General features: G+C 36.7%; 1 protein-coding gene across 4 annotated transcripts in view; it reads left to right on the forward strand.

Moving 5' to 3' along the window:
• Positions 1-14647, forward strand: part of LOC109107634 (2-oxoglutarate dehydrogenase, mitochondrial-like) — a 31730-nt gene that overhangs the window by 9073 nt on the left and 8010 nt on the right. For 2 of the 4 annotated variants that reach the window (XR_006160680.1, XM_042762700.1), the window contains exons 3-8: positions 836-1024; positions 2302-2404; positions 9980-10095; positions 13840-13994; positions 14275-14421; positions 14540-14630. Coding sequence is in view for 3 of the 4 variants with exons in the window: in XM_042762700.1 (XP_042618634.1) it covers positions 836-1024; positions 2302-2404; positions 9980-10095; positions 13840-13994; positions 14275-14421; positions 14540-14630 (801 nt within the window). In the remaining variant the exon portion in view is untranslated. Of the gene's footprint in view, positions 1-835; positions 1025-1897; positions 1992-2301; positions 2405-5135; positions 5181-6534; positions 6586-9979; positions 10096-13839; positions 13995-14274; positions 14422-14539; positions 14631-14647 lie in introns of all 4 variants that reach the window. The other 2 variants (XM_042762702.1, XM_042762701.1) reach the window with 2 other exon arrangements.

Genomic DNA, 14647 nt, shown 5'->3' on the forward strand with positions numbered 1-14647 from the left:
GATCAGTTTAATGATAAAAAATGCTTTAAAATATTGTATTAAGTATGAATCTAGTTTTCTCAGAAAGCCACATGATTTAAAGTCTGTAGCATCCATTTCTCTCTGTAGCACAAATGCTGCTAGATGAGTTACTCATCAAAATATCCCTTGTCCCTGACCTTAAAGGGTTAGTTCACCCCAAAATGAAAATTAGCCCATAAATTACTCACCCTCAAGGTATCCTAGGTGTATATGACTTTCTCCTTTCAGACGAATCCAGTCAGAGTTATATTAAAAATGGTCTTTGAACTTTCAAGCTGTTTAATGGCACTCAGCAGGTGTTGCAGTGTTTCAGTCCAAAAGAAGTTAAATAAAAAGCGCCCATCTATTAATGAAAAAAAAGTGTTTTTTTTTTAAATAAATCCGACTGGATTCATATGAAAGAATAAAGTCATATACACCTAGGATGACTTGAGAGTGAGTAATTTATGGGCTAATTTTCATTTTGGGATGAACTAACACTTTAAGTATAAGCAGTAGTACTAGTGTTGCTTACCTTGGCCAGCAGCAGTAATTATTCACTTCTGAAGCATTATTAGACATGTTTTATAGATGATTCATATTCAAAAACAAAAGAAATCCATTCATGCATTCCACAGATGTTTAATTTAATGACACTGTGGAACAGTCCAAACGCAGGCGCCATGTTAAAGGATTCTTACCTGCTTTATTAGATGTTGCTCAGAATGATTTTAGTAGTATCATATCCAGTTCAGTTTTTTTTTTTTCACTATTGATAGCAGCTTAAGTGTCTACCTAAAGAGACTAAATCCTGGCTCTTTTTTCTGTTCTCCAGTCTTGGGACATTTTCTTCAGGAATGCTAATGCTGGTGCCCCCCCAGGTACAGCCTACCAGAGTCCTCCTCCAATGGGAGTGAGTCTGGCCGGGCTCACTCAGGCCCAGTCTCTGGTGGGGGCCCAGCCGAACGTGGAGAAACTGGTGGAAGACCATCTGGCAGTCCAGTCCCTCATCAGGGCCTATCAGGTACACATGCAGATTTTAAAAACCCAGTGAGGTTGTTTCTTTAAAAATACTAGCTTAAAAGTGATATCTCAGTGCTGCTTTTAATGAGTTGTTGTTTGTTTATTTATAATGGTTTGATATTTATGTTTATTTTGTGATTTTAATGAGTTGCAGTATGCTTTTGATGCTTTTTGAGGTTCATTGAGGAACATCCACTAAGCAGATAGCAGAGGTCGACCAGTATTGGAGTTTGCCGATAGCTAAGGGGAAAAATCTGGCTGATAATTGATTGTCAATAGCTTCTAATATAAGTGATATGAATTAAAACTTTCAGTTACTTTTTAGTTAAAAAGTTAATTAGTTAAATAGTGCTTCATCGCAATATTTTTTTTTTTTAAATCATATGCAGTCATAATACAGCTTGCTGGATCTGCAAGAAACATAACTATCATATATTTTTTTAATTTCCAATGCTGAATTAAGAGAAAAGGTGAACGGTTTCCATCTTTGACTTTGATTTAATACAACATGACCAATAATAAACCTCCGGCACTGGCCACGGTGGAACACGGATGAATTAAACAACAGCAGCAGCAACAAAAAAGATCTGATTCACCAGCTACCTCTGTGAGGAAACCCGATAACCAGAAAGTTCTAGATCTGATTCACCAGCTACCTCTGAAGAACTACTGGTTATCGGGAAAATCTATTGGTCGATCTCTAGCAGATAGTCCCATTTGATTTAAGATAGCAAATTGTGCGATACCTCGTTTTGATTGCATCAGTTTACATCTCACGTTTGTGACGCTGTGAAAGATTGGGCTCGATTTCACAGTCATGCGATCTGCTTGGTGGACTCCTCATGTCTTGTGACTGCTGTTGCCTTGTTTCCAGGTAATGGGGCATCACAATGCAAACCTCGACCCACTTGGCATCAGTTGTGTAAATTTTGACGAGTCCCCAGTAGCTACTGGGTTCCAGCATGTTGGTGAGAAATGTTTCTGTCCCCCACAGCTCAACAGACCACCATTAATGAGCCTGTTTTGTGTGATTGTCGCTTTCCCCTTCCCTTTATCTGTCCCTCTTCCTCTTAATTCCTCTTTCCCCTGTTTTTCAACCCCCTCTGCACCCGACACTTCATTTCATCTTCAAACACACTTCCTATATCATCTCAACCTTCTTGTTCTCTTGCTGCTCTGCACTTCCTCTTCTGTTCCTCCCCTCTTCTATATCTTTCCCTTGTGGGTGGTTTTGCGTTCGGCTCCCATGTTTGTGGGGGGACCTCTTGTCTCCTGTAGATACGTGGTCACCATGTGGCTCAGCTGGACCCTCTGGGGATTATGGATGCTGATCTGGATTCATGCGTTCCCACTGACATTATTACATCATCGGATAAACTCGGTGAGGAATTATGAATGTCCGCCAAACCTCGGTTAAGACTTGGTTAGGATGTTTTTGTCAAAACTGCTTTCCATGACCATTGGTTATTGAATCTCAGCCCCACCTTCATAATTTATTCACAATGATATGTGTTAAATTGATGATTGAAGAAACTCGTTTGGGAAACTTTTCTGGAAAGCAGTTTTGGGCTTTTTTTTATTTTTATTTTAGACTGACTGTTGTGATTCTGGGTTTGCTGTGATGAAGGCCAGCAGCACTGTATTTGGCTTCTTCAAAAACGACGTGCTTTGCTAGACCAGTCTGTAGAGATTGGCTTGCTTATATGATTTGACCTCGCAGTTACAAGCACACAACTTTCTCTTTTCTGCACACTGTTTGCTTATATTCTGCTGGAGAGCTTAGGCTTGATGTGGTTGTTGGTTTCCAGACGCCATGTCATTTTACATTTGCACCTGTGTCCATCATGGACCAACACTAGATGATGCAAAAACTCTCATAAGAGCCATCAGTGGTCTAATGATAAGGGCTCGGTATCGGGCGAGATACTTTTTAGGCACCGACCGAATTGCCTCAATACTATACAGTATCGAAAAATGTCTTGTCGTTTGGTACCAAATTTCAATACCTAAGGGTTTAATCACGTCAACGTCAGTGAGCCAGTAAATGTGCAGCATGCTTGATGTGTCTAAATGTGAGGCATCCAGGAAAAACACTAGTTTACACCGGTTCCGCCCAAAGACGTGGCTCACACACGAGGCTGTAGTGTGTAGCGTCCCAAATCCCCATAGATGTAAAGTTACGTTTACACTAGTGACTTTTCATTGTAAAAATGGCATTTTAAAATAAATGATCCTCATCCTTACTGGCATTTTGGAAAAGATCCACACTACATGACCAAAAACGCATGTTACGTGACCATTCATGCACACTGTAGCATCATGCTACATAAGACAATTCATAAGATTTATACTCCGCTTTTACTCAAAACTCCCTTAAAACCACCATTGAGTGTTTGTAATAACTTCCGTTTGTGATCTAATCAAGGTTTTGGTCATAATGTTTCTGAAATATGCTATTTGTACCCTTTTATATCAAGCTAATCGCTACACATGCTTGGCATTTCTCAAGCAAACACACTGTATTGTTATGAAAATATCCAGAATCTCATGAAAATCACTTAAAAATCACATACTGTCGTAATCGCATGTTTATAAGCTTCATGTTTCATCCGTGGAAATGTTTTTCTGGGCGGGTTATAAATGCGTAATGTGATTGGCATATGAACAGTGAGTCAGAACCGCGATCGCGGTTCTATAAATCTATAGATTATTTTTCAATTAGTACTTCACTCTAATAAGTAACAAGGCATTTTAGGGCATCTTTTAAAAACCGTCTATAAATTCAGCCTAATGTGAATAGTGCATCACTCACTTCAAACAGTGTAAAGACGTTTCAGCTGTATTCTAACTCAGGTAACCGTAACAACATTATCAGGATGTCTATATCATTGTGGTTCTCATATTTTATGACCTGGCAAACAAGCAGCTGTCCATATACAACGCAGGTTTGCTAAGAATGTGATTGTAAGTCATGAAAATTGGCAGGAGTTGATTTATAACTTTCAGTTTTAGAATGCAGTAGGTTTGGGCAATCTGGCGATGTTATATCATGATCGATCTTGAAGATGTCTACGAAAAAAATCCCTCTAGGTCTAATCATTCAGCATCCTACGATCAGACCTAGAGGGACTTTTTTGCATTTGTTTTGTGGCAAAATATGTATAATAATAATAATAATAATAATAATAATAATAAATTAAATTTACTAAAATATTTACTAAATTAATATAAGGCAGGAAAATATCAGCCTTATATGATTTATAACAAAGGTTTTTTTTAGCTGTTTATAAATTAAGCACAGATTAAATGTATAATTTTAATAAGCTATATTAACAAAACAAAAAGTCCCTCTAGGTCTGATAATTCCCTGTAATGTAGGTGATTTGTTGAACTAGTTATTCACATGCATAAACTACTACAACAATATATTATTAAACCAGTACTTTCAAAACATGTACTCCTTCCATGATTTCTTTTCATCAGCAGTATCTTTGTGTATAATGATTAATGTTGATGTAGGTATGAGCTCATAAAATAATTTGAACTCTGTATATATACATTGTATATAGAGAAACATACAAGTACATATTTTTCAGCCCCCACCATTTACACAAACTACACTGTAAAAATAAATAGTATCTCCAAAATTAAAAAAAAAGGCCAAAGAGAGGACTGAAAGCTAAATTATGACTCTCAAGTGTAAACTCTTTATGGTAAATAAGCATTTTCTTTGAAAGTACAGTGTTTAGCCTCTCCGTGGCTAGTTTGGCTCTGCCTGGCAGTGTGTGGGACTTAATTTAAGCTTGGTCTTATTCAGTCATGTTGGCTGTGATTTATCATGGGCCTTGAAGCTGGGACTGTATTGCTGCAGCATTAAGGAATTGCTTTGTTTGGAGGTTTGGAGCCTGGTGTGATTTAGTTAAGGAAAGCTGTGTTTTGTCTGGAATCCATAAGATGTGTGGTTCACCTCAATAAGTGACTCTTTAGATTTCATTCGCGCAGCTGTGCCGGAGCTTAATGTTTGTTAGTCTCTCTCATTGGGATTATCTATGTGAGGGTTTGGGAATTACTAACTCCAAGTGGATTTTTTCCTCCTGCTACTGCCTATCCAGACCTTAAACATGTCAAGATGCGTCTAAGTGCTCTAACCATTGGAGGTAGGCTTTACTGTCAAAACTGTTCTGTGCCTCTTGCTATATAACAATGTTTTAGTAGTGGCAATAAGTTCTAGCTGCTTTTTTGTGTGTATTTCAGACTTTGGCAGTGCTAGTTAGCCTTTCAGCCACTTTGATTTTAAGCATTAGATTTTTCCTAAATTTGAAGAATTCCAAAAAAATTTTTTATCTAAGAATGGTAGCTGTAACTAATTTTTAAGGACATTAATAAAAACAGCTCTCAGAAAATATAGAATCTAGAGACTCAAAAATGATTCTAAGCTTTACTAAGAATAAACTTTACTGATCTTATTCTCAAGCACAGTGGTGTCTTCATTTAGCAGTACAAAACATGTTTATATGGTAGATTGTGTTAGCTTTTAGTGTTGAACATATCAAGACACCAAGAAATATTCTGTATATAGTATATTCTGTACTATTTCAGGCATCTTAAAGGGATAGTTCACCCTTCTGAAGGTCTTCTGAAGTGAAGCGATGCGTTTGTGTAAGAAAAATATCCATATTTAGAGGCTAGTTTGGGTTGTTCTCTCTTAAACTCATTTCTAACTTGCTGATTGTGATTTTAAATGGAAATATGTGACCCGTGCTGGCAAAATGATTCACAGGCGCTCCACAAGGACTGCCTCCCTCATTTCCATGTTGCACACAGAAAAGTAAAAATAAATAAATCTGGAAATAAATACATATAATAAATTAATACATGAATAAATACATTTAAAAATAAATAAATTAAATATAAAAATGAATGAAATTATAAGTAAATAAGTTAAAATGAATAATGCAAAATAAATACATAAAGGAAAAAAGTAATTTAAAATATAAATTCAGGATTTAATTTTATTACAAATGAACTTTTTTTGTTATCACATCATTTATTAATTTATTTTCCCTTTATTACATTTATCTATCTATATATTCATTTACTTCTTTTTAATTTCTGCAGGTTTAGTCCTCCATTACTGCCACTTTTGGTCAATTTAATGCATCCTTGCTAAATAAAAATATTTGTTTTACTTTGAGCTACTTTATTACTTTGAACTAATGGAGAATTTAAATGGATAAACGCTTGAGCCACACTTTTGTTTTTTGCTTTCTTTTGTTAATAGTCAAATAGGATTTAGCCTTTAGATAATAGTATAGTGACACTTAAATAGTAATGATAAAATAATGAAACTTTCTGTATTCTCTGTGGTATTTGTTCATATATTCCAAAATGTTATAGTGATTTTCAGTGTAAGACTGTTTAAAGTTGTGTTTATGTCATTAATTGCAATGCTCTGGAGAACTTCTCTGTTATACATACATGTGCATCTGTATTTTTCACCTTGCTTTACAGAGTCTGAATTTCACTTTGCTGAAATGTCTCAAACCTGTAATTGGGAAAAGGGTAATTCATATACTTTAAACAGCTGTCCAAATACCAGATAGTAAGAGTGATGTCTATTTAATGCCTGTTTTGCATAGCATTGTGTTAGCAGCATTTAAAACAGCCAAAAAGACAAAGATCCTGACTGTTGTGCAAATGATTGTTATTTAATGTGTTTTTTGTTTAGTATTGTGTTAGCAGCATTTTATGTCTTATTATTTTTAGTAGAAAATTGGGGTGTATTTTGCTTGTAAGTGTATGCCAAATTCTACACTACCACTATATATGACTCAAACTGTGTGTTTGTTTTCCACCCTACCAGGCAAATGGGTTGGTGCAAAGGTGGAGGAACAATTAGTTATACATTTCCGTCATGTGTTTGTCAAACTCAACAGTACGTAAATGGTGCTTTACAGATTACTTGTCACATACCTGAAGTTTATTTATTTATTTTTTATTTTTTTAACTGATCAAGTTGGGATATGACTTCCACGTCTCTTTTCTACGTCATGGGTGACCTTTTCAATGTAATAACATATTATGTGAAGTCATAGACGCACATCGCAGAGCAGTGCAAGACGAGCGATTACGGTTTATAAATGGAATTTTTTTTTTTTTTTTTTTTTTTTTGTTTAGAAAATGACCATTCGTTTTGATAGATAAGATCCTTATTCCTCATCTGGGATCGTGTAGAGCCCTTTGAAGCTGCACTGAAACTGTAATTTTGACCTTCAGCCGTTTGGTAGCTGTTGAAGTCTACTATAAGGAGAATAATCCTGGAATGTTTGCATCAAAAACCTTAATTTCTTTTCGACTGAAGAAAGAAAGACGTAAACCTCTTGGATGACATGGGAGTGAGTAAATTATCAGGACATTTTAATTTGAACGTGAACTAATCCTCTAAATTCTTGCTGTGCAAAAAGTAACATTCATAAACTTGTTGTCAGCGCTGCCACATGACTTTTATTAATCAATACTGAATCGCTACATTATATTTCTCAGCAACGAGGGGGGTAAAAACACTGTTTTTAAGTAGGCCTAACTAAACTCCGCTTCATTATTTGTAGAGAGAGACACAGATGCAAACAATATACACACACCTCTCTCTCTCTCTCTCTCTCTCTCTCTCTCTCTCTCTCTCTCTCTCTCTCTCATATCTCTCTCTCTCTCTCTGGATATAGCTCTCTCTCATTTCTATCATCTCTCTCTATTAAATCTTTGCATCTTCTCTTACCTCTCTCTCTCGTCCTCTCTCGCGCTCTGCTTCTGTCTCTCTCTCTCTTTGAGTTCTCATCTCTCTCTCTTTCTGACGAGTGCTGTTGACCGTTGGTTGCTTTTACCTCAAAATGTACGTCACAATATGCAGTTTCTCTAATTGCTCCTAACGCTGTGTGCCATGCGAAGTTACCTCCTCAATATGCGTGCCATTGCTGTCAGCCACTGTTGGCACGCGTGCCGTAAGTTGCCGACCCCTGTTATAAACTATTGAAGTATTTATTATTATTTTGAATTGGCTTTTTTTATATTTTCAGTTTTAATAGTAGTTTAAGTTTTTGTAATTATATGTTTGTCATTTTTATTTTTTTTAATAAATGTTTCTATTTAGTTTAGTTTTAGTACTTCAGTTTTTTTCTTTCAACTTAAAAGTTTTGTATCTTATTTTTATATTTAATTTTAAGTACCCAAAATTATTTTTAATAGTTTTAGTTAAAAATAACAACACTGATCTACTAATGAATTTCTGTAATTAGTCTTTAGTAGATTTTATCTGGTTGTTAAATGACTAGTTGACCACCGTGACCCATCTGTATCAGTTATAAGTGTAATATTGTAAACACGTTTCCTATTTATTGTTATAAACAAAGAAAGGCATAAATCAAGTAATCATCAGCCTTTAAATTGTAATCAACTCTGAATATTCCTAATGAGCCTTAAAAGATCAGTCAGAAAATATGCTGTTCAAAGATGAGTAGGATACACACACATTTAAAAAAAAAGTGATTATTGGGATGAGATGTGAACATTGTGATTGTAGTGACGAATGCTTCTGCTCAAGGTCTGGCTTTTTTGGGAGGTTATTTTAATGTGGAATGCATTTTGGTGGCTTTGGTCCACTAGCTCCAGATGAGCTGAAGGGACGATTTATGCGGGAGTTAATAAAGGCTACGTGTTTAGCTTGGATCCTCTTGTAATATCCCCCAAACACACACACCCTTCTGTACATTCACACATCCAGACACACACACAAACACACTAGAAACATACTCTCAGACCCCCCCTTCACACCCCGTCTGTCTAGCGCTCTCATTAACACAGTCTGATCTACTATAGGTTGTCTTTAACAAACCCGCTCATATGCCTCGAGGTGCATGGCTGCCTCTTTTTGCACTTGTCATGTTGTTGTAGGTACAGAATGAACAGCATTAAATACTCATTTTTCATGCATTTATGAAATTATTGCCAAATATACGAAGCGTTTCAGAGAAACTGTAGGCAGTTTAATACTCCAAGACTACAGTTCTGCCAAGCTGTTAACCCGCATGTGAATTAGTGCTGCTTTGGATTATAGAGAATCTGTCTGCTTGGAAGTGTGAATCTGTGCAATTCAATGGTGGATCTCACAACGAAATGTCCAGCGCATCTTTCAGCCCCAATACAGTGAATGTCATCCTTTATGGACAGTTAATTTTAAAAACTTAAAATCAGAAACTATTGTTTATTTATTTATTTATTTATTTTGAGAAAAGGGGGCCTCAAATTGTCAAAACATCTTATTATATACATTATTATTTGAATTAAAATTCAGTATGATTTTAATGCAACAATTATACTAGCATTATTAACGATGATTATGCTGTTAACCCACTTTATCTTTTTTTTTCTTTCTGCACACCCAACCTTTCATCAATTTTCAAACCACCCATCTTTTGACTTCATTCTCTCTCTAATTCTTTCTCCATTTCCATCCATTTAATTACACTTCATACTTCATGTTCTTTGTATATATTGTCCGCTTTGCTGTTATCATTATTTAACATTTATCATGCTATTTGCTGGTGCTTTTTGTTGTGTACTTCCATAACTCTCCAATCCACCATGTTTCTGGTTATGCATGGCATCCTCACATTTACTCCATTCATCCCCCACTAACTCATACATGCTTGTTTTTTTTTCTCTCTCCCTGTCTGTCTTTTTTTTCTTGTTTCATTGTTTCTATCATTTATATCTCCCCCTTCCCACTCTGGATTGTTTTCTCTTCCTTTCACTTTGTTACTTTCATTTCTCCTCCATCCACTGGCATCTATGCTGGCCTTCTTTTGTGTTTCTTCTCTTTTCTGTTGACCCTGTCCCCCTCCCTCTCCACCTGCCCTTCTGCTCTGGGTTGGGTTGGACGTGTTGTGTGTTTGGCTGTCAGGTTTCTACGGGCTGGAAGAGTCTGATCTGGATAAAGTGTTCCGCTTGCCCACCACCACCTTTATCGGGGGCAATGAGAGCGCTCTGCCCCTCAGGGAGATCATCCGGCGCTTAGAGGTGAGTGAGGGCGCAAGGAATATTTCGGCCTCAGGTCTGTCTGAATGTTTCTATCACACAGTGTCCTAGTGGGCTCAACCAGGGGCCTGGAGCCCACTATGGGGCCCCAGCAAACTACCGGTGGCCCTCAAGATCTTAAATAAGAGAAAATTACTAAAAAGATATCTCTTGTTTATTCCAAAGAAACTGCATCATAGCCGAATATAATATATATATATATATATATATATATATATATATATATATATATATATATATATATATATATATACTGATGCTATATATACACTGAGCAAAATTATAAACGCAACACTTTTGTTTTTTTCCCCATTTTTCATGAGCTGATTTCAAAGATCTAAGACTTTTCTATGTACACAAAAGGCCTATTTCTCTCAAATATTGTTCACAAATCTGTCTAAATCTGTGTAAGTGAGCACTTCTCCTTTGCTGAGATAATCCATCCACCTCACAGGTGTGGCATATCAAGATGCTGATTAGACAGCATGATTATTGCACAGGTGTGCCTTAGGCTGGCCACAATAAAAGGCCACTCTAAAATGTGCAGTTTTATCACACAGCACAATGCCACAGATGTCGCAGATTTTGAGGACGCGTGCAGTTGGCATCCTGACTGCAGGAATGACCACCAGAGCTGTTGCCTGTGACTTGAATGTTAATTTCTCTACCATAAGCCGTCTCCAAAGGCGTTTTAGAGAATTTGGCAGTACATCCAACTGGCCTCACAACCGCAGACCACGTGTAACCACACCAGCCCAGGACCTCCACATCCAGCATCTTCACCTCCAAGATCTTCTGAGACCAGCCACCCGGACAGCTGCTGCAACAATCCGTTTGCACAACCAATAAATTTCTGCACAAACTTTCAGAAACCGTCTCAGGGAGGCTCATCTGCATGCTCGTCGTCCTCATTGGGGTCTCAACCTGACTGCAGTTCATCATAACTGACTTGAGTGGGCAAATGCTAACATTCAATGGCGTCTGGCACGTTGGAGAGGTGTTCTCTTCTCGGATGAATCCTGGTTTTCACTGTACAGGGCAGATGGCAGACAGCGTGTATGGCGTCGAGTGGGTGAGCGGTTTTCTGATGTCAACATTGTGGATCGAGTGGCTCATGGTGGCGGTGGGGTTATGGTACGGCAGGTGTATGTTATGGACAATGAACACAGATGCATTTTATTGATGGCATTTTGAATGCACAGAGATACCATGACGAGATCCTGAGGCTCATTGTTGTGCCATTCATCCACAACCATCACCTCATGATCTGTACACAATTCCTGGAATCTGAAAACATCCCAGTTCTTGCATGGCCAGCATACTCACCGAACATGTCACCCATTGAGCATGTTTGGGATGCTCTGGATCGGCGTATACGACATCGTGTTCCAGTTCCTGCCAATATCCAGCAACTCCGCACAGCCACTAGGATATTGTGTTAAAGTTTCTTCATCAACCTGATCAACTCGAGGAGGAGGGTGAGATGTGTTGCACTGTGCGAGGCAAATGGTGGTCACACCAGATACTGACTGGTTTTCAGACCCCCCGGACACCCCAACACAGTAAAACTGCACATTTTAGAGTGGCCTTTTATTGTGACCAGCCTAAGGCACACCTGTGCAATAATCATGCTGTCTAATCAGCATCTTGATATGCCACACCTCTGAGGTGGATGGATTATCTCAGCAAAGGAGAAGTGCTCACAAACACAGATTTAGGAAAGATTTGTTTTGTGTAGAAGAAGTGTAGAAGAAGTCTTCGATCTTAGAGTTCAGCTCATGAAAAATGGGGGCAAAAACAAAAGTGTTGCGTTTTATAATTTTGTTCAGTGTGTGTGTGTATATATATATATATATATATATACACAGTACAGACCAAAAGTTTGGAATATATATATATATATATATTTTTGAAAGAATATATCTTCTGCTCATCAAGCCTGCATTTATTTGAACAAAAATACAGAAAAAAAGGTAATATTGTGATATATTATTACAATTGAAAATAATTGAATTTAAAATTTATTATACTTTAAATTATTTTTATTTCTGTGATGCAAAGCTGAATTTTTAGGATCATTATCACATGATCCTTTAGAAATCATTCTAATATGATGATTCATTATCAAAGTTGGAAAAACAGTTCCTCTGCTTAATATTTTTTCAGAACATGTGATACTTTTTTTAGGATACGTGAATAAAAAGTAAAAAAGTTAAAATTTAAAAAAAAGAAGCTATGTTTTTAAAAGCATCAATATTTTGTAATAATATACACTACTGGTCAGTATGAGTGGGGTCAGTAATTTTTTTTTTTTCCCATTTTTAAAAAAATCAATACTTTTATTCAGCAAGGATGTGTTAAATTGGTTCAAAAGTGATAGTAAAGAAAATATATTATTAGAAACCATATTATTAGAATTTGAAGGATTTTTTTTGAATAACAGCAGTTCTTTTTAACTTTTTATTCATCAGGATATTAACAAGCAGAACTGTTTCCAACACTATCACGAAATCACAAAGAATGAGCTTTGGATGATCATGTGATAGACTGGATGTTACATGTGACACTGAAGGCTGGAGTAATGATGCTGAAAATTCAGCTTTGCATCACAGGAATAAATTTTTTTTTTAATTAAGTATCTTGAAATAGAAAACTATTATTTTAAGTTGTAATTAAGTATGTTTTACAATATTACTGTTTTTTTCTGTATTTTTGATCAATAAAATGCAGGCTATTGATGAGCAGAAGAAACTTCTTTCAAAAACATTAAAAATAGTAATGTTTCCAAACTTTTGGTCTGTACTGTATATAATATACACTGATGCAGAAGGAAAAATGATGCATTAAGAACCTGGAGGTGTAAACTTTTTGAATTTAAAGATCAGGATAAATTTAATTTATTTTGTCTTCTGGGAAACAAGTATCTTCTGTAGCTTCTGAAGGGCAGTACTAAATGAAAACAAATCTGATATTTAGGCAAAATTGACACATCTTCGTTCTGTTTAAAAGTTTATATTTAGATACTTACATGTTTCCCAGAGCATCAGTGAGCATTTGAACCTTTTGTAATAGTTGTGTATGAGTCCCTCGTTTGTCCCCAGTGTGAAAAGATGGATCTCAAAATCATACGGTCATTGTTGGAAAGGGTTCAAATATGCAAAAGATGCTGGAAAACCAAAGAGTTTGTGGGAGTTGAAGGATTTTTTTCTGAAGAACAGCAGGCAGTTTAACAGTTCAGGACAAACAAGGGACTCATGAACAACTATCACGAAACACAAAAAACAGCTTTGGATGATTCGTGTGGGTATAATGTATTATTAAGAATCAAGGATCATCCGGGTAACAATCCAGCATTAAGAATCAAGCATATGTAAACTTTTGAACAGGGTTATTTTTAATACTTTTTGCCCAAAATCTAATTTCAGTGCTAACACAAAATAGACACTGCAATTCATGTATGATCCCTATGTTGGTAAAATAAACAACTAATTTGGTAAAATAATTACAATTTTGCAGATACTTAAACTATAAGGGATTGATTGTTTTTATTTATGTTGTTGTAAATTGTGTTTTTATTTATGAGTTTTGTGTTGTTCTTTTAGTTAATTATGAACATGATTAAAACTGTTGTTAAATGGGTACTGTATTGGGTGTGTTTTTGTTTTTTGCAATTGCTTTATGCTGTGTTTTCTTTCAGTTTAGTTGCTGAAATGTTGTGTTTCTCAGATGGCGTATTGCCAGCATATAGGGGTTGAGTTCATGTTCATCAATGACCTGGACCAGTGTCAGTGGATCAGACAAAAGTTTGAGAGGCCTGGAGTCATGCAGTTCAGCCTGGAGGAGAAGAGAACACTTCTGGCTCGCATGGTCCGCTCCACCAGGTACACACACGCTCACACAAAGGCCACATGCAAGGGTACACACAGGAATACCTGCATAAAACCTTTTCTTCAAAAAAATCTGAAGGTTTCTGTCAGTCTGAACACACACATCACTAACTGTTAGTTCAAATTAAAGTCGATTTCACACCAAACATTCCACTTGGTGTGACTGTTGTAATGCATTTCCCAAAACTGGATGTGTTTGATGTATATTTACTTCTTGAAACCCGTTTTAGGTGTTCCCTGCAGCTCTGTAATATGTATGCGCTGATTTCTGCAGGTTTGAGGAGTTCCTGCAGAGGAAATGGTCATCTGAGAAGCGCTTTGGGCTGGAGGGATGTGAGAGTCTGATCCCAGCGCTCAAAACCATCATTGATAAGTCCAGCGATAAGGGAGTAGACACGGTCATCATGGGAATGCCTCACAGGTAGAAGAAGAAATTCAAATGTGGAAAGCAGATGAGAGGAAATGAGTGGAAACCAGATATAACAGAGACGTACGGTATCAGTTACAAACTCTCTTGCTCTTTCCGTCTGTCTCTGTAGAGGGCGTCTGAACGTGCTTGCCAATGTGATCCGTAAGGAACTGGAGCAAATTTTCTGTCAGTTTGACTCTAAACTGGAAGCTGCTGATGAGGTCAGTGATGTTTTACA

This window comes from Cyprinus carpio, chromosome A8 (genome assembly GCF_018340385.1).
Source record: "Cyprinus carpio isolate SPL01 chromosome A8, ASM1834038v1, whole genome shotgun sequence".
In the NCBI taxonomy this organism is placed as follows: Eukaryota; Metazoa; Chordata; class Actinopteri; order Cypriniformes; family Cyprinidae; genus Cyprinus; species Cyprinus carpio.